Below are 17,964 nucleotides of genomic sequence, written 5' to 3' on the forward strand. Positions count from 1 at the left end.
GACATTCTAGATGATCAGTATCAGATAAAAGAAAGTGAGCAATAAATGTAATATCGCCTTTATACAGTTACGAGTCAAGAGGAGAAGCATGACGATGGCCAACCAACCAACCAACCAACCAGCTTCCGCTGATATGGCTGTACAGCCTGATGGCCCCCATCCCTGCGGCCGTACGGATGGTCAGCGGTTGACAGTGGTGCATTATGCCTTGCAAGGCATACTCGCTTGGTTACATCGACACTGGGGTAAGTATTCCGCCTACGATCTTATAAACCGATACAGGGATGCTTCAGAAACACAACGCTACTCTCATATGACATACATGATCGTCGGCTAATAATGTTATACCTTTAATTCTATTCTCATGACTATTCAGTTATAGGGCACTGGCTGTTCAGTATCCAACAAAGACGCGCGAGACAGCCAATGCCGAACAATACGGGTCACTTCTGATACATCGTCTGCATGTAAATATCCACAAGAGTCGCACCATGCTGATTTCGGAAACAGCAAGGTAACTTTAGAAACATTACTTGAACGACATTGCAATAGCGTCCTGCCGTTACCCCAGCTTAAGCTACATGCTGTCTCGAGGGCTGAGGGCGACAAATGGTTGGGATGAAAGCGATGTATATTCAAAATTGAATTAATGCCACTCCTCGCTGACCCTTAACCGCAACAAGTAGACATCACAATCTTTCAAATAAAATAAGTGGGCCAACAACTTTCGATTTTTGGCAAGTCCTCGCTGGTATTACAAACTCCCGCCAGTCGCCCACGGAACCAATCTAGATGTAAGCATCATCCTTCCAATCCCGTCCTAACCCATCTTTGAACCATTCTCTTTGTGCCGTCACTCTTACATCCTTCAGCTTTCCCGTCGTCCTCGCTTTACCGGTGGCGGTGACCTCGATAAGCTATCGCTGTACCGTCTCCTCTTTGCTGGTACCGAGCTCAGCTCCCTCCTGTTCTCTCCGCGCTTGGGCGGGCTCGGCGATCGCGAGTATGAACCTCGCCGCCCACCATTTCGGGCAGGTGGAGGGGATCGCGAATCATATGAGGCTGACCGACTGCGCTGCTTGGGCTTGTTTCGTGGCCCACTGCTGACCGAGGAGCTGTTTCGGCGGTACGCCCCGGGGCCAGGCTTTCCAGTAGGTCGTCCACGTTGAGGAGGACCAGCTGGGGGCTTGTCCCGTCCTCTTGCGGGAGAGGGAGATCGGCTTCGGGAGCCATACGAGCCGCTTCGTGACCGCGCGCGCTTGTTTCGAGGAGCGGGCGAGGGTGACCGGCTTTGGGAAGCGTAAGAACCGCTCCGAGCGCGGGCTCGTCGGGCGGGAGGGGTTCGTGACCGACTCTGAGACGAGTATGAGCCACTGCGAGCCCGGCCGCGTCCACCCCGAGGTGCTGGAGACCTCGAACGGCTAACACTGCCTGGGCGTCTTCGTTGAGGACTGGCCGAGTACGAGCTCTGACGTCCGCGTGCCGGGGGAGATCTAGAGTGCGACCTCGACCTCGATCGCGATGAACTGTAAGAACGCGCCCGTCCTCTTCGGGATGGAGTTCGTGATAGTGAGCGACCTCGTTCACCCTCAACCCTGCGAGGCGACCGTGATCGTGACCGCGAGTACGAAGACCCGGTGTAGGAAGAGTAACTCGACACGGAATCAGAATCCGAATCGGCGGCAGGCGGCGCGGGTAGCGCTGGCTTGGGCATGTTCTGAAGGAACTCTCGCATCTCTTCAGTAAGGGCGCCCATACCAATACTTGTGAAGTAGTTGATGGAGAATCTGATATTGCGTGCGCTGTCCTTGGGGAACAGGCCTTCGAGGCTAGCCCGCAGCGTCTCATCCGATAGTCGTGTCCTGAGCTTGGCCATGCCAGTCTCCTCAGCAATGTTCTGGAACAAAATCTTGATGAAGATACGGCTGCTCGACGTGGTCTCGTCCTCATTGAGATGGATGACAGAGAGACAGTGCCAGCCCAGGGCATCCGAGGCGAACATGTGACCGAACAGCATGGCGATGTTGCGCAGCTTGTTGTTCTCGTAGCGGTGGATAGTCTCGTAGTACTTGACAAAAGCCTGCTCAAACAGGTCGCACCACAAGCGGTTGATCTTGGAGAAGCGCTCGCCTATCAGGCCGAAGAACTTGGTGTATGTCTTCTCCTGGGAACAGCACTCGACAACCATGGATGGCAGCTCTGACTCCTGACCCGCGGGGAGATTGATCTTCATGAGCTTGTGAACAGCTTCTTCGGGGTCGGCACTAGACATGATGGTGAGGTAGATGGTTCTCCGCAGGTTGACCAGATCGGCGTTAGACCGGTCCTTGATCTCCATCGCCTTGGTCTCCTGATCCTCCTCTTCCTCATCGGAGCTCTCGTCTTCATCGTCGTCGTCATCGTCGTAGTCACTGCCCTCGCCAAGAATTTCGGCCTTGAGCTTCTTGTATGCATCCTCGTGCTCCTCCCACTCGGCATCGAACTTGAAGATGTTCAAGCCATCCTGCACATCCACTTCTCCGTCTAGTTCCACTCGGTGGGTGATCTGATCCTCCTCCTCAACAAGGTCCAGCTCCTCCTTGACGGCCGGGTTGTCCTTGAACTTGTCCTTGCGCACTTGGAATAGCACCTCGATCATGTACTGGGTTCGCTTGTCGATGTCGGCCTCGTGGAGGATGTTCCGGAACTGGTCGAAGACAGCCATGGAGATGGACGGCTGCATCTCCTCCAGGTACTGTCCGACTTCGCGACAGAATCCAACCGCAATCTCAACGCTGTCGTCGGTCGGCTTGTGCAACAGTAGGAGCAGGATCTGGCCGGCCAGCATCTCGTACTGCACTTGTTGGTTGATGAGGTGAGCAAGGAAGGTGGTCGAGGAGAGGCAGACGGCCTTGTCGTTGCGCTTGAAACCCTTGCGGAACTGCATAACAATGCGCTTGACCAGCAGCTCGCCGACCTGGGGCAATTTGGTGTTGACAATGGCGGCCATGGCGGCGTAGATGGGAGTGAAGGGCAAACTAGCGGCCTGGGCCTTCATGATGGAGCGGCAGAAGAGGCCGCGGCCACGGACGAGGTTCTCTCCAAACAGCTCGGGCACAATGTATTTGATATTCGCCGTGTTGACCTTGTTGATGAGACCGTTGATACTCTTCTTGAGCGCCTCCCACGCCATGCGCTGGTACTCCTTGCTCGTCTTGTCGGTGATCTGGGCCTGGAGGGCGCGCAGACGGGCGGGCGGGATGTAGGTGCCGCCGGATCGCATGGTGAGCAACTTCTCATACTCGGCCTTTGCGGCGGCCTGCTTCTCCTCCTCGGTGCGGACGGGGACGGGCGCGGGAGGAGGCGATCGCGAGCGCGCGGCCTTGGAGGGGCGATAGGAGTCGCCATCGCGCTGGGCGCCGCGGTCGCGGTCGCGACGGGGGATGTCGACCTCGCCAGACGCCATCATCGCGACGGGGACGGTTGCGGTCGTGGGGAGCGGTGATGTGGTTATGTCGTCGTCGAGGCAGGCAAAACCATCCTCGCCCGTCGTCGGTCGAAAGAAGAAGTCAAACGTTGGTTGCTAGCTTGGGGCTGGGAAAGGCAGGCGTCGCGACCGGCCAGGCAGGCGACGGGAAGGAAAAAAAATCGGTGCACGGGCCAGCGAGGCTGCTCAGAAGCTGCTGCGCCTCACCATGATGAGGACATGTGGTGTGGCGCAGATGTGTGGCGGATGCTTCAGCAGCGCGCAAGCTGTTCTCGTCACCTCCTGAAATCGCGTCTAATAATTTTGGACAGGCTGGAGGTACCTGTGGTCGAATCCTGAACCCATCATCAACACCATCTTAACCACCACACTCCTTTCTCACTCTTCTCCTGCCCGCCGCATACGCTCGCTCACCCCGCGCACCCTCGACAATGGTAATTACTCTCCATCACTGCTTTCGTCCCTTCGGCCCCTGTCCCTGAATGAGACGCTCCCCGCGCCGCGAATCTTCGACAACCCCTCTGCTTGAACCTTCGGTTTGACTGACATCTTCTCTTCTCTGTAGTTGGACAAAATCGTCGGCCTAGCCATGCTCGTGGCCGCCTCTGTCGTCTTCCTCTACTACACCATCTGGACCCTGCTTATGGTGCGTGGGCGTGCTTCTTCTCTCCGTCGAGAGCCTCCCGTCTTCGCGCAATCGTCACCCCCCCGACTAACGCCTCCTAGCCCTTTGTCGATGGCGACCACCCGCTGCAGAACTTCTTCCCTCCCCGTGTTTGGGCTATCCGAATCCCCGTTATCCTCATCCTCCTGGGCTCCGCCGTTGTGGGCTCTTTCCTGGCCATGGTCATGATCCGAAGCAACAGGAAGAAGGCCGCCAAGGCCAAGGCCGCGGCCAAGAAGAAGAACTAAACAACGATGGATGTCGGTGGATATACCATGTAATTATCAATCGTGGCGGCCCTGGATGCTCGTACCAGGAAGAACCGCCAATTAATCAAGCCTCGGACTCGCTCAACTGGTGGACTGAGACGCCACGTCCGGCGCGTCGTCGCTCGGCACATCCAAAGCGCTGGCTACGAAGAAATGGGTATCTAATCTGTTTCTATATTTAATGAGGCCTCTGGGCCGGTCAAACAAAAGTGCTGTCCTAAAGATTACGTCTCCCCGTACAAGCAACGTGTCCAACAGGCCAGAATCAGACAACTCCAACGGGACCAAGACTCGAAGAGTGAAAGTGAACTAAGCTATACGTGCTTCGTCCGAACCACCAATCCTGCCCAATGCCAATAAAATAGCACGAGCAACCGGAAATCATTCACTGGTACTCCAGAGAGGAGAGCAAAGCCGAGCAATACCCATCTCAAGTCCCATACAAGCCTCATCCTCCAATGCGCCTCTTACACTCGCTGGTCCGCAAAGTCGAGGACTTCGCAGTCATCTTCAAAGAAGCCATCCTCACCAGGGCTGTTTCCTTGCGCTCCACGTCGTCTTCTCGTCGTCACGACGATCTGCTCCTCGTCCCCGTATTGCATCACACGCTCCATGGCAGACTGGGGGAGAGCAATATGGTCATCGGGACCGCCGTAGTCTTCCTCGGCCACTGGCGGCAGTCCAAGGTCCAGTCGAACAACGGCGATCTCCTGACCGAATGCCCAAGCTCCTGAGCTCGGCGTCTCGTGAGAGGCGCTACTTTCCGTGGGTTGCCCCTTCTTCTTCTTCGACCGCATTTTTCCCTCTAGACTAGTATCGGCTAGGATTTGTGATACCACCTCCAACTGGGCTGTCGTGCCCCGACTATATTCGCACAACGTGACTCGCCTGTCAGTGTGGAATGGCTGATATGGGGCGCTTGACTCTATCTCGGCCTGAGGGATCGAGGACTCCATGACCTGCTCCGCTGGGGCGATGCGTGGGCGTGCATTCAGAGTGAGCGTATTTCCTGCATCCATGTCACGGTCTGACAGGTCAAGGATCTCTTCCTGAGCCCCTAGGTCCATCATTTGTCGGACGGCAGGGGCTACGAGATCGTTGGGCAAAGCCGGCACGTTGTAATCCTGGTACCTGCTCGCTCGTGTTACCCGTCTACCGGATTGGACAGAGGAGCGGCGGGTCTTGCAGGAAAACGTTCGCACGAGGCCATCTCCGACCACGAAGAGCCCGTGATGTCTCCGGCTCTTGATCCAGGCCACACAAGAAGCCGACGGTAGCGCGGAACTTGGTGGCAGTGAAACCCGATTCTCGCCCGTGTGCCGAAGCTGGTTCAAGGCTGTCCCAGTCTTGCCGAGCGAGTTGCTGATGCTAGCAGCAATAACTCGTCCGCCAATAGCTGCCGAGTCCTTGAGCGTGCTTCCTGTTACACCGGGGATATTCGCACTGCTGCGGCGGGGACGTGTCACGAAAGGCTTCGCGGCGTGGTATGCTGCACCAAAAGCGCCTGACGCGATGGAGACTGCCGAGCTGGAGGGCTCGGGAGTCGCAGTCCCGCTCTCTGGGACAGCCTTGCGGCGGCGGGGTGCTGGCCAGATAAACGCACTCGATGGCATATCAAGAAGATGAACAGTGCCTCGTTCCGTCACCATTGCGATGCGCTCGCCCGATGCCTCGGTCCAAGCAACGTCGACAATACGTGCGACAGTCATTCGGGAAAACTGGGCAATTTGGCGAACCTGCGGCCCAGTGTTGGTGTTCGGAGTAACCGTCGCCTGCAGAGGCGAAGACCTGGTATGTTGGATACGGAAGAGGTCCCACACCGTCTGCACATCTCCTTTGCTACTCGCTGTGAAGAGAGCGAGAGAGGATGGGGAGAAAGAGAGGAAGCTGCATCCCAACGGGGTCACAAACGTCGTCAGGGGATGAATTGAGGCCGAGGATGTAAGAGACTCGGCATCAACGATCGATACCACGCCTAGTTCTTTAGACACAACTTGTCCAGAGGACCCATGCGTGGGAGGGAACTGGCTCGGATCTGCGTGAGGAGATCGAGTGCCAGCCCAATGTTGAGGAGGCGAGCGGGCTTGCTGTGGCAGCGATTGAGGGCCGGATGACTTATTCCAGTACGAGTTCCAGGCCTGTAAGCCTTGCTGCCCAACCCACTTGGCTCCTTGAATCAGCTCTTGAGTCGTCTCGCGCATAATCTTGTTGACGACACTGTCTGAGATTGGCAGGTCCACAGAGGCAGAGATCTGGGGCAGTTGCGGCGGTGTGATGCTTGAGAGCCCAGGTGCCTTGCCCAGGATAGGGAGGGGCACATGCGCTCTGAGTGAAATCTGGGACGACGGCGCCGAGGGACAATACGCAATCCACCGTCCGTTGAGAGTGAGGATCGGGGTTTGAGGGCTAGGCCGAGGCGGAGTTGGCGAGGCGCGTACCTTATCGGCCTCCTCGGGAACATCGCCGCGGTAGCTCTGTTGAAGGCTGGCCCATAGCTTGCCGACACATGTAAAGATGTGGCCGTTTTGGCTCTCCAGAAGCTGGAGGTATACCCAGCACTCACCAGTGAGACCAGAGCACACAACAATCGTTCCAGAATCTGCTCGGATTGTAAATGCGCCGTTGGGCTGGGGAGGCCGGAAGATGGGGTTGGTGACGGAGATCTCAGGATTGATCGGTATCTTGGGCGCTTGAAGCAGCACATCAACCTGCTGGTTCGTCTTAAGCGAGTATATTTCAACCGAAGTTTGATAAGAGTCGATTGGAAAGCTCTGCCGACCTTGGAATCCGTCCTGTTGGGTGAAAACGGACCTAGGACTGGTGGTGCCGTCGGGCTTGGGACTTGCACCATCAGCTTGAACGGAAATCCCTGGCGTCGAGGGCAGAACTGGCCCGTGGAGTACTACCGCCACAAGAGGAAAGAGGGATTCCTGGTCTCCGTCCACTGTCCAGGGGAGGATCTTGGCATGATGAACGCCTCCTCTCAGCCCCTTGAGACTGCCGACGGGCTCCAAACCTCGTTTGCCCACAGCATAGACATCCAAACCACCCTCATATCCCGCAATGACAACATTACCTGAACCACCAGGGAAACCGGAGCACTCTGGGAGCTTGTCAAACCCAAAGAAGTAACCCCGTTCCCCGGCCTTGATGCCCGAGTTGGATGTCATGTTAAGATCGATGTCAGGGGCGCCATAGAAGTGCGACTGGGGTTGGTGGGGAAGCGGTGGGTGGGATCCTATCCGGGAGCCCGGGAAAGGTGAATTCACAGAGCCACGGCGATAAGACGTTGGCAGGTGTGGCGGGGTTTCGGGCGACTGATACTGTGCCTCCATATGGAAGCTCAGAGGACGTCGAATGTTGTTGGGCGGGGAGAACGAGGCCGGGGAGGGGCTCATGTATGGTCGTTGGGCGGCCCATCCGTGATGAAGTCTACTTGGGTCCTCGTAGGAGGACGGCTGGGTTGGGGGTGATTCACCCATCAAGCTGATCAAGTTACCTGGAGAGCCGGCCAAACCGTTCCTCATCCAGTCGTTGCTCATGCTCGGTGCCGTACTTGCAGATACCGGAGTTGTAGACAAAGGTTCCAGCATGGGAGAGACGGCGGGATTGTCATTGTCGGGGACAGCAGAGGGTTTGATCTCTGGAGTATCGGCCGGGGGCGAGGACGCAGTGGAAGCAGGGGAAGCAGCAGGACTCTTACTGCCGTTGCTACCACCAGCGCTACCGTTGGTGTTGGCGTTGGGGATCCTGCCACAGCCAGGGTCAGTTATTACTTATTAGGGGCAGCAAGGAGGAGTCACGCGGCGAGGGGAGCACTCACGCGAACTTGCCAGCTGTCTGCTTCGTCACCGCAGCGGCAATGCCGCCATTTTCTTTGGCATGCTTCCTGTCCTTCTTGGAGGCTGGTCGAACAGTCATGGTCAGCTCCCCTTTGTTGCTGGGGCGCGTCGCGCTGGTGGTCCGGACGAGATGAGGGACCGGCGCGGGTGGAGGGGCGAAGATTAGAGGTACAACGTACAGGGCATTCAGCTGGTGTTGGGAGAGAGTCGGAGCAGTTCCCTGCCCCTAGAAGCGATCGCGTTTCCGCAGAACGTATATATTAAAAGGAAAGGGTCCGGTCGAGTAGTCGTCTGAGCAGCTATGTGTATCTCGGTCGAGTCGGTCGAGCCGATCGAGAGTCGTAGCAATGACGCAGAGAGAGAGAGGTTCACGCAGGACGAGGGGTTGATTAACAGGGAGGCAGGCGGTACCGTTCGGCGGTTACGAAGGAGCGGGGTGTGTTGGTCGTTGGGAGCGGCGCAGCCAGCTTCGTCGCGGACGTCTATAGAGTAGAAGAAGGAAAGAACGAGCAAGATGGATCGAGAGAGAGAGTGGGCAAAAGGAATCGAATTCGCTGGGTGATGCTGGTATCGTAGAGTCGTGCACAGTTTGGTTTGGTGATGAAGGGCGATGGACGGAGGAGCGTGTTTGGGCGCTGGAGGGGACCTAGTAATCCGAGGCGCGGCGCGGGTGCCATCATGTACCTGGGGTACCTGCGGTGGCCCTGCTGAGGGAACGCCGCGGGGGGGAGGGTAGCAACTGACGCAGGCTTCCGGGGGGGCGCTACGGGCGACGGGGGGAGGCCAGACGGCGGTGGACAGGGGGCCACATGTGCTGTAGCGTACTTGGATGGCGCTAGCGCCCAGGTGGCTCAGTGGGCGTTTGGTGCTCCATGTGCTGGATGCTCTGGTGGGGGGCCGGCTGAGGAGAGGGGGGCGTGTGGAGCGATAAGGCGGGCGGTGGAGGCTGGCACGGCGGCTGGCCAGTCGATAGCAGCGGGTACCTCAGGTACCTCCCATGACGCATGAAGGGGACGAATGTGACATCAATCATATCTCTCACTCCATGCTCCATGCGCCATGTTCCATGCTTCATGTACTTCGCACGGAAGACTCTGCACAGCCCAGCCCGCCATGTCAGGCACGTCGAACCGTCCAGCTGCCAGAGCAAAACGCTCGAGTCCGTTCCCGTCTCGGTCAGCGCCGACCACGGTAAGACACGCGCAGCAGGCGGCGGGGGCGCATGGAGCTCGCACTTGGTCAGCTCTCGCCGTCTCGGGGCGTGGCCGGGAGGAGGTGGATGTACGGTATGTACATGTTGCGCCGGGTGTACAACTGGTCACTGGTGCGCTGGCGGGCGGGGGAGGGGAGATGAGATGGCCCAGATGGGAACTCCATGGGAGAGACCGGAGAGGCTGGCGACGAGGAGGCCCGCGGGAGAGCGAGGGCTGTCAAGTTGTTTTCCTATCGGTATCTATCTGGTTCCCCAGGCCTCGGCGCGACATGGCGTATGACACGAACCACACTCCCGCTAGAGAACGAGCAGGCCTCTGGGCAATGGGCAATGGGCATTCGCTCCGGAGGAGGACGCGCCGACCGTTTCGAGGACCGCATCAGGTCGAGGGCTCTGGGGAGGCAACTTACTCCGTTTGGAGTAAGCCGTGGCCCTGGGTCCCAACTTCCAAGCGTCCATTACCGAGATTCCATCCGTCATCTATGATCCATCCTCCATGATCCAGTCTTCCCCTCCCCGGCCACCTGATTGAGTGCCGTGACCGCGGGTCAGGTGAGCCATGCCTCCTACGCAATGCTCGTGTCTCCCTTCATCTCCGCGACAGAGTCAAGACGCAAACCCAAAATATCGTGTGAATAGACCACGGACGGCCGCCCGAGGGGGGCGAATCAGCCAGAAACGGGAGCGACTAAAGTCAAGCGCCGCCATCTGTTGACCACAATACCAAACGTTGATGAAGCTCCCCTAAGACCCCCCGAACCCCGGGTGCTCGTAGCCAACGTGACCTCCACGGCCTGACTCCCCCCCTTGCTAACGGGAACGCGATGTAGCCTGGGGGATTTCCATCCCCTGCTTCCGTCTTCCATGAGCCGGCGTGGGAGTCAACCGTCCGTTCATTCGACGCCGCGCTCAACGCCCACCACATCCCATCGCCCCCGCATCGGGATGGCTCTCCTCTGAATACGCCGTCTCCACTATTCTGCCGGGTGCTAATGCAAGCAGGTGAATGTCAACGACGTCGAGCCTCAACAAACCTACCAAGCTCTGGTGGTTGACCACGTAAAATACGGAACAACAGTTCCTTAGTCGCTTTTGTTCAATGAACTAGCTACAAGGATAATGATAACAAAGAGCAAAAGAATGGCGGCAGATGCACAACAACTTCTCCCGTTTAGCCCGGTTCCGGAGCCAACTGCCGTTACTACCACTGAGTCACCTTTCGGGCCTTGCTGTGAAGGTGGCGCTCACCCAAGGGTCTAGACTTTGTTTTCAGCTTGGATAATTGACCGAGCAGGAATATGCAATAACAATAATGCATTTCTTAGTTGTCCATCGGTTGAAATACCCCGCCACGGTCTGGACGCAAGGGCAACCAATGCGAAAGCGACGGCTATGTGCCTCACCTCATGATTTGGCAAGCCCGACCTCGATGACGTTATAGACTTTGTCGCATATTTCGATGAATTGCCTGGCAATTTCATTCGTACGGAAAAGGTAGAGGAACTGTGGTATCGGTGATCGTGATGATAACTTGGTGATAGTATGGACGTTGATCACAATAGTGTAAGTCCCCGCTGATGCGAGCATCATAAGACCCGGGTGTTCTTGTCGGTTATTATTGACGATTATAGTAAGATAAGGGCAGGTGCACTTCGGTTTCAAGCATCAAGGCGTAGCATTAAACGAAAAGGTCATGGTCTCCTTAATAAGTTAGGCAATGCCAGCTTGAGTACGGGGGCTCAGGGGATCCCAAGCACTCCACAATCTCAATAAGATATACTAGAGCACGACGTGGGTAACAGTTGTCTAATGAATTGAAGGTAATTGTTTAGTACGTAAAACATAACCAAGGGGTATTCCTCCATTCCAGGCGTTGGTTTCCTGCCATCAGGTAGCCCACGGAAGAGCTCCTTCATATCCCATCCCACAGTCCAAATGAACTATAGCCGCAGTGTATCTTTGACTCCCTAACCACCCTCCCAAACTCCCAGTCTCCATACCATACCAAATCAACTTACATTCTCACTCCCCGGGCACTAACCTCCCCCTTCTCCCCAATGTTAAGCAGCACTCGACAGTCAGGGCAATACCACTTAGTCGTTCGTGCCGGAATGTCCGATAATTCGACGCACTCGAGGTGGAACCATTCCTGTTTACAGTTCTGTGTGGTGATTAGTTCTTTGTCGGGCCGGCTGGGCGTTGTTCTGGTCGACGTTGAGGATGGGGAGGCGCTTACGTCCATGTTATCACATTGAATCATGGTGCCGAAGCTGACTCGGTTGCAGAGACAGTACCGGTCCTCTTCTGGATCGATCGGGTTTCCCTCGTCGTCCACCTCCTCCATCTCTGTTTCCGCTAGCCCCTTGTCCTTCCTCGCGCGCGCCTTCTTCCGCGGCGCGGCCTTTCGCTTACCTACAGCACTGTTCCCGCCACTGTTCGTGGTGCTAACAACGCCGGGGGCGGGACGCTTAGTTCGCTTGTTGGGAGGCCGGGGCTCCGGAGCGGGTGTGTTACGAGCGGTGCTCGCCCGCCGTGGTCGGTCGGCCGCTAACGAGGGCTGTGGCTCTTGGCTCATAGCTTTACCCCGAGAGCTGGGTCGACGGGAGGAGAGGCCGTCGGGCGCGGGAGTTGTCCGAGGAGTCGCGGCTCGTGAGGAGGATTGCTTAATAACCGGTTCAGGGGCCTGGGAAGGCTGTCGAGGCTGGACCACGATGGGCGTCTGGTGCTGCTGCTGCGTCCGTTTCGCTGCTTCGCCGCGAGTTTCCCGCTTGCTCGTCTCTCGTGTGGGCGTCTCTCTGACCGGGGGCAGCACCGGTGTTGCCGACTTCCGCTGCTCGGAGGCGGGAAGAGGGACCGGTGTCTCTGCCGGGGGTAGTTTAACAGGGATAGAAGTGGTCACTGTGTTAGAGTTAGATGCACTCGGGGTTGGGGACGTCGCTGCTCGAGCGGCCGCGGACGATCCTTGAGGAGGGATGGGGAGAGGGACGGGGGTTTCGGAGTGCGTCACCACCGTAAATTCGGCAGGAGTCGACAGGGCATTGGAGGAAGATGAGTTTTCGGGAGTTGGCACCTTGCTATGGTTAATCGAAGGATGATGAGGAGGCGGGATTGGCGTCTCGGTTTTGGTTCGTTTGGTATGTGGCCGCGAGGATGGAGTTTCCGCCGGTTCTTGAATATCGGGGACGCCTTCGGGCTCCGCTTCCCTCTTGCGTTTCGTCGATCGCGAGGCTGTCCGCGATTTTCCGCCTTTTGCGCCAGATGCTGTCTCTTTGGGGGCTTCAGATGCAGAAGCGTTTTGGTTACCGTTGCTGCCGAAGAACAACTTGGCTGTCTCCGCCATCTTCCTCGCAGACTCTTCGGCCTCTTCAGCTGCAAGTTTCGCGAGTGCCTCCCTCTTGAGTTTCTTGGCCTCGTTTAGCTTCATTCCCCTGTTGCTTGTGGGAACTTCCTCGGCTGCCAGGGTGTCGGCACTAATGGCTCCAGCGGGTAGCTGTTGGGTTCCGGATTCTTCGTCGACTACGGGTGTGGGGACGGGAGGTGAGAAGGACTTTCCCTCCTCCTCAGCCTTCTTCTTAGCCTCTCTGAATGCGTCCGGGCCTCGACCCAAGGCCTTGAGTTCTCTTGCGATCATGGTCTCGCTGGGTGTCCACGTTGCGTTTTTCTTCATGCGCTTCCGGAGCTTTGCCAGCTCGTATTGCGTGAGCTGCAGCCATGGCGCATCTGGACTACCCAGAACTGCGTTTTCTGGCGGTGGGTGAAGCAGGGCCGCGGCATTGGCGGCTGCTGCTGCGCTAAGAGCTGCATTTGGATATTGAACTGGGCGCGCGAGACGGCTCGGGGTCTTTGGAGTTTTATTGTTGGTAAGCTTAATTCGGGCTTGGGGCGCTGGGGTTCGGCGCGGCCCTGGAGTATCAGATTCTTCGTCGGAGCTCACGTCGCTCTCGTCGGTAAAAGTGTCATACTCGAGATCATACGGCGCCAGGACCTCGCCGGGAACCACTATCCGAGGAACTTGCTGTCGCTTAACCTTCTGGCCTCCTTCCCCTCCAGTCCGCACGCCCAACTTGGCTCGCATCATCTGCGGCGACTTGGGGGCCACGGGGCTCTTCGCTTCCTCGGTCGGATAGTTGTCCATCATGGTCTGCAGCTTCGACAGCAGCACCTTGGCCTTGTTGTAATGCCTGTGCACATTTTCCGACATCCTCATGGCTTCGGAGTGCGCGAAGACCCTGGAGCTCACTGCCTGGTTCAGGTGCTCCGATATGTCAGCCCGCAGCTGGACCGGCGAGGGACGCTCATCGGCCGTGAGGCTAGGCAGGCGGCCCCATACGGTGGTCAGGTCGTTGACTTTGTACGAGGCCTCCGCGTAAGTCTGGTCGAGCTGGCCGATAAGCGTCAGAGATCGAACAACGTCGGAGGGCAGGTACTCGGTGAAGTCGAGGAAGTCGGTAACGGTCGTCTGCGCATCTGGGTCTGCGCGAGCCTCGAGGGACGCGATGCCGTTGCCTATCTGCCCGAGCGACTGCGTAACCGCATGCGTCATCGAGCTCTGGTGCTTGGGAGAGATGCCTTCCATTGCGGAGCCCTCGTCGTCGTTGCCTGGTGCAGCATGCGAGGTGTTGGCCATGGCAGCCATCTTCGGTTTCAGTCTTCAACCCTGAGCTGCGAGCTCCGAGCGGCGAGGCGCAATGAACACGGCGACACGGCGCAACCTAAATCATGCGTGTCGCAAAGTGCAATTCGAGGAGTCCGCTGTGCGACGTCGGCGTCGGCGATGCCATCTGCTGGCGGCGCGGCTGCTGAGGCGCGTCGGAGAGCTGGAGCTGTCGTTGGTGGGCACGTTTCCCTCTGGCGCGAGCATGCCGGTACGTCAACAAGTAACAAGTACGTTAGGCACGCCAGAGTCAGCGGACCAGGAACAGGCGCTGGCCCGTGCGCGTGCAACCCAATCGAGGGGAGGTCATGTGATGGCTGAGTCATCTAATCCACACCATTTCCGGGTGGTATCAGCGTCTCGGCAGCTAGGAAGGACTCAACTAATCAACTTCACGTCCAATCCTCCGTTGATGGGCAGGCTATTCACAACCTCCGCCACTTGAAAGTCCTGCAGCTAAAGATAAAGAATCCAATCAATGGTCTTCTTTAGCGTCATCCGCTTGGGTGCGCATAAATGCAACCCTCCCCTCATCCGTTAGCTAGCTTAATTTGAGTCGGGATTCCTACCATCGGTTTTAGTCCGCGAGTCAACCTTACCTGAACTCACCATTTAACCTAGATCCCTCTAAATCTCCGCATGTGTCTCCACGCACGGCGTGACAGACCCACGCCGGACGGAAACTTTGTCTGCATGGTACGCGGGTTCGAGCAAGGGCCAAGGGTGGTTATTCTAGATTGCCGTTGTCCTTGAACGCCTTGAGCTCAATCAAATATCCACGTCATAGTCGGCTCTCGGGGTACTGGGTTGACCGCCGCAAATTGATCCTTCGCGTCATCGTTCCGTGGCCCCCACGGCATGTCATTGAGATTCTGCCCACAGTGGATATTTGGTGTTGTGTGATGTACATGTGAATTCGTGTCTTGAATCTATGAAGTGACGAGGCATGATGTTGCCATCCTTGATGCTGTTGAATGAAGAGTCTATCTATTGTCCCATGACGCCGTTCCCTGTGATATCCGACTTTCGTGCCTGCCGTAAGTCTAATGCTTGCTAATCCATACCATCATATGAGTGGAAACTCAATCATCCTGCTTCGTAAATCATTCTGGAGACCCAATGATGCCTCATGCTCTCTACCAGTCCCAGTCGGCTTCATGCTCTCTCCTGACGACTGGTCCAGCAATCTGTTCAGGCTCCTCTGCGGAATACCAAGAATCCGACCCGATCAGGGTCACAGACCCGTAGACGACCAGGCGTCTGCATCTCCTATACATGTAGTTAGCGTGATGTCCTTCCATCCGAGTAGTAGAGCTCCTCGTGGTCGTACAGTGTTCCTTCAATGCTTAAGTTTCCGTAGATCTCCAGGTCTGTTCCCTCCAGCGAGCCCACGACCTTGAGCTTGCCAGATCCCTTGATCTTGTCACTGTCATGGTGTCAGCGTCGGGTTCCTTCTCGGTCGAAGTGTAATTGGGAATATTTACTTGGCAATGAGGTAGCCATGGACGCTTATGTTTCCGTACGCCTTGATTCTGCCACTGTTTAGGGCATTGATTAGCAGATGTTCATCAAGAAAGGGGTTGGGTTATGTCTACTAACCCGCAGTTCAAGCTGCCATTGATGAAGATGGCACCGTAGGCCTCGAGCTTCTCCCTGACCATGACGTCTGAGGTTAGGTTGACACCGCTTCCAGACTTGATAGAGCCATCAACGTAGATGGGGCCCAGGAGATCGACCTGGTGGTCGCTCTTGACACTCCTGGAACGCCTATAGCCTGGGGGAATCGACATGGCGAGGGAGTGGATATTATGTTGTAAAGTGGGTGGTCGAGATGTTGTTGTTGCTGTTGTTGCTACTGCTGTGTTGTTTGCTTTGCAGTGGTTGCTTTGTTGGATATGTTCGAGTTGTGCTGCAGAGTGTCTTCTCGGAGGGACTCGTCCATGTCTTATACCTGAGCGATGCTTCTGTCAGTGGACTCTGGAGGCTCCAGCAGCAACTTGGTGCGAACTGCGGCTCAGCCCATAAGGCTCACATCGACCAACACATACCAGTCATTACTCACATCAAAACAGGCACGAGACACCCTTCGCCTGGCCGTCGTACGGGGGCATTGGGGGGGTAAACTCTGGCGGGAGGGAGAGGAGAAAAGCCCTGCCAAGGGTCCCCTCGTCCTGCTTTCCACTTTGGAAGAAGTATCGAGCCCGGCATGTTTTGTTTGCACGGGAAACCCGGTCAAGCGGGGCGGTCCTTCGATCGCCCCGAGTCGAGCAGCGGAGGTGAGACGAGACGAAACGAGAGATCGCTCCATAGTGCGTCGGTCTAGGAATCCAGGGCTCCATGGCAGGGCTCCACGGCAGGGCTCCAGGCATCTCATGTAGGCGGCAGGCCTAAAATCGTGCAGTCTAGGTGGGAAGTGGGAAACGTGGGATGGGTCGTGTCGACTTACACCCACTACACCCACACCGGCTGCGAGGCGGAGCGGGTGGGGAGGAGGTGCCCAGTTTGACTGCGCAGGAGTCCTAACTTCGGCCTCGACACTCAACAGGACTCGGCCGGGCAGCCTCATTGTAGGGCTGCCGCGTGCCTGTCATTGCCTTATTTATGCCTGCAATTACCTGCAATTACAAGGGTGTTTTTCAATCAATGTGTGCCTTTTGGTGGACACGGGTCCATGGCCCACGGCCCCATCCCCATCCCCATCCCGGGGCAGAACGGACGCCGGCGGGCACAGGGATGCCGTGTGTAAGGTATTAGGTAGGTAGCGAGGCGCAGTTCTGGCGCCCTTGTACCTGTAAACCAGCGCTGCACACTCCGTACAGACGCAGCAGACCGTCTCCCACGCGCGTCAGCTGCTTTAATTACATCGTGCTTCCCGTACCAACTGCTTGGGTCGCAGCGTTGCGAAGTCGCAGAGCCGGAGCTGTAGAGCTTCTGGTTGGCGGCTGAGGCGTCCGGATGGTCCACAGCCGCCCGGGGCGTTTGGATTCATGGATGCCCTCCACTTACGGCACACTCACACACACACGCATGTCACACACCCCATATTCTCTCTCTCCATCTTCTCTCTCCATCTTCTCTCTCCATCTCTCTCTCTCTCTCGATTTTCCTCTGCTTCTCTTCTCTCTCTCCGTCCATACGGACGCACCCAAAGACACGCGCACTCACTCTATCTCGGCATGACTCCCCCCCTCTTGGTCACAATGCCACTCACACCAATCCATCCATAACCCTGGAAGCCTACTTATCTGTACAACCAACTCACATCGTCCAATCCATCTCGCAGGTTGTCCCACATAACCCAGCCCTACGGGCGTCACGCCTCAGGCCTCTTCAGCGGGCACGTCTCTTTTTGGCTTGGCAAACTTCTAATTTTGTTTCACCTCACTCGCTCAACCGACATCAAGCTGCATTATCCAATCCTTAGCCCTCAACTCCCCCTCCACCACCAATCAACCCATGTCCCCCGCGGCTGCCTTGGGGTTGACAGCCTGCAAGCCACGGTTCAGCACCCGACAAACAAGGGTCGGGCGCTGGCGAATCAGGCTGTCGGGCCTCGGTGACCGTCGTTCAGGGTGCGATGCCCTTCCCTGCTCAGCTGCATCGATCGATGGTCATCATCCACTGTACCTCCTCCTCTCGGGTCATTCTCCCAGCAGTCACCCGAGGATCTTATCGCCGTGTTTCTAATTTCAGCACTGTAATTGAGAAAGCGGGGGAACTAGAACTCCATCCGTCATGTTACATCCGTAACTGTAGGTAAGTAGACATAGAAAATTGGGTAAAGTGTAAAGACGCCATCCCCTCCTAATCACGGAGGCGTACTCGAAAACAATGAGTACACGACGAAAACGAGGCA

General features: G+C 56.9%; 6 protein-coding genes across 6 annotated transcripts; 2 read left to right on the forward strand and 4 right to left on the reverse strand.

Annotated features, from left to right (window-relative positions):
- Positions 1 to 460: 460 nt before the first annotated feature.
- BGZ61DRAFT_439361 (uncharacterized protein) lies at positions 461 to 3,594 on the reverse strand. The gene has a single exon (XM_046244353.1). The coding sequence runs from the start codon at positions 3,446 to 3,448 to the stop codon at positions 869 to 871; it is 2,580 nt and encodes an 859-aa protein (XP_046112770.1). The 5' UTR covers positions 3,449 to 3,594; the 3' UTR covers positions 461 to 868.
- A 180-nt stretch (positions 3,595 to 3,774) lies between these two features.
- On the forward strand, positions 3,775 to 4,558 carry BGZ61DRAFT_439362 (dolichol phosphate-mannose biosynthesis regulatory). Its single transcript, XM_046244354.1, has 3 exons — positions 3,775 to 3,900; positions 4,032 to 4,112; positions 4,193 to 4,558. The coding sequence occupies exons 1-3, from the start codon at positions 3,898 to 3,900 to the stop codon at positions 4,376 to 4,378; spliced, it is 270 nt and encodes an 89-aa protein (XP_046112771.1). The 5' UTR covers positions 3,775 to 3,897; the 3' UTR covers positions 4,379 to 4,558.
- Positions 4,559 to 4,866: 308 nt separating this feature from the next.
- BGZ61DRAFT_337766 (uncharacterized protein) lies at positions 4,867 to 8,320 on the reverse strand (the record flags this gene model as incomplete). Its single annotated transcript, XM_046239072.1, has 2 exons — positions 4,867 to 8,149; positions 8,223 to 8,320. The coding sequence occupies 2 exons, from the start codon at positions 8,318 to 8,320 to the stop codon at positions 4,867 to 4,869; spliced, it is 3,381 nt and encodes a 1,126-aa protein (XP_046112772.1).
- An 895-nt stretch (positions 8,321 to 9,215) lies between these two features.
- On the forward strand, positions 9,216 to 10,051 carry BGZ61DRAFT_25936 (uncharacterized protein). Its single transcript, XM_046238382.1, has one exon. It carries the CDS (start codon positions 9,301 to 9,303, stop codon positions 9,952 to 9,954), a length of 654 nt encoding a protein of 217 aa, XP_046112773.1. The 5' UTR covers positions 9,216 to 9,300; the 3' UTR covers positions 9,955 to 10,051.
- Positions 10,052 to 11,247: 1,196 nt separating this feature from the next.
- BGZ61DRAFT_439368 (uncharacterized protein) lies at positions 11,248 to 14,419 on the reverse strand. The gene is made up of 2 exons (XM_046244355.1): positions 11,691 to 14,419; positions 11,248 to 11,615 (listed from the first exon to the last, which is right to left on the reverse strand). Exons 1-2 carry the CDS (start codon positions 14,088 to 14,090, stop codon positions 11,469 to 11,471), a joined length of 2,547 nt encoding a protein of 848 aa, XP_046112774.1. The 5' UTR covers positions 14,091 to 14,419; the 3' UTR covers positions 11,248 to 11,468.
- An 825-nt stretch (positions 14,420 to 15,244) lies between these two features.
- Positions 15,245 to 15,898, reverse strand: BGZ61DRAFT_526022 (uncharacterized protein; the record flags this gene model as incomplete). Its single annotated transcript, XM_046252874.1, has 4 exons — positions 15,245 to 15,377; positions 15,439 to 15,534; positions 15,593 to 15,646; positions 15,708 to 15,898. 4 exons carry the CDS (start codon positions 15,896 to 15,898, stop codon positions 15,245 to 15,247), a joined length of 474 nt encoding a protein of 157 aa, XP_046112775.1.
- Between the last annotated feature and the right edge of the window lie 2,066 nt (positions 15,899 to 17,964).

Source organism: Ilyonectria robusta, assembly GCF_021365365.1.
Source record: "Ilyonectria robusta strain PMI_751 chromosome Unknown BGZ61scaffold_1, whole genome shotgun sequence".
NCBI classification, from domain to species: Eukaryota; Fungi; Ascomycota; class Sordariomycetes; order Hypocreales; family Nectriaceae; genus Ilyonectria; species Ilyonectria robusta.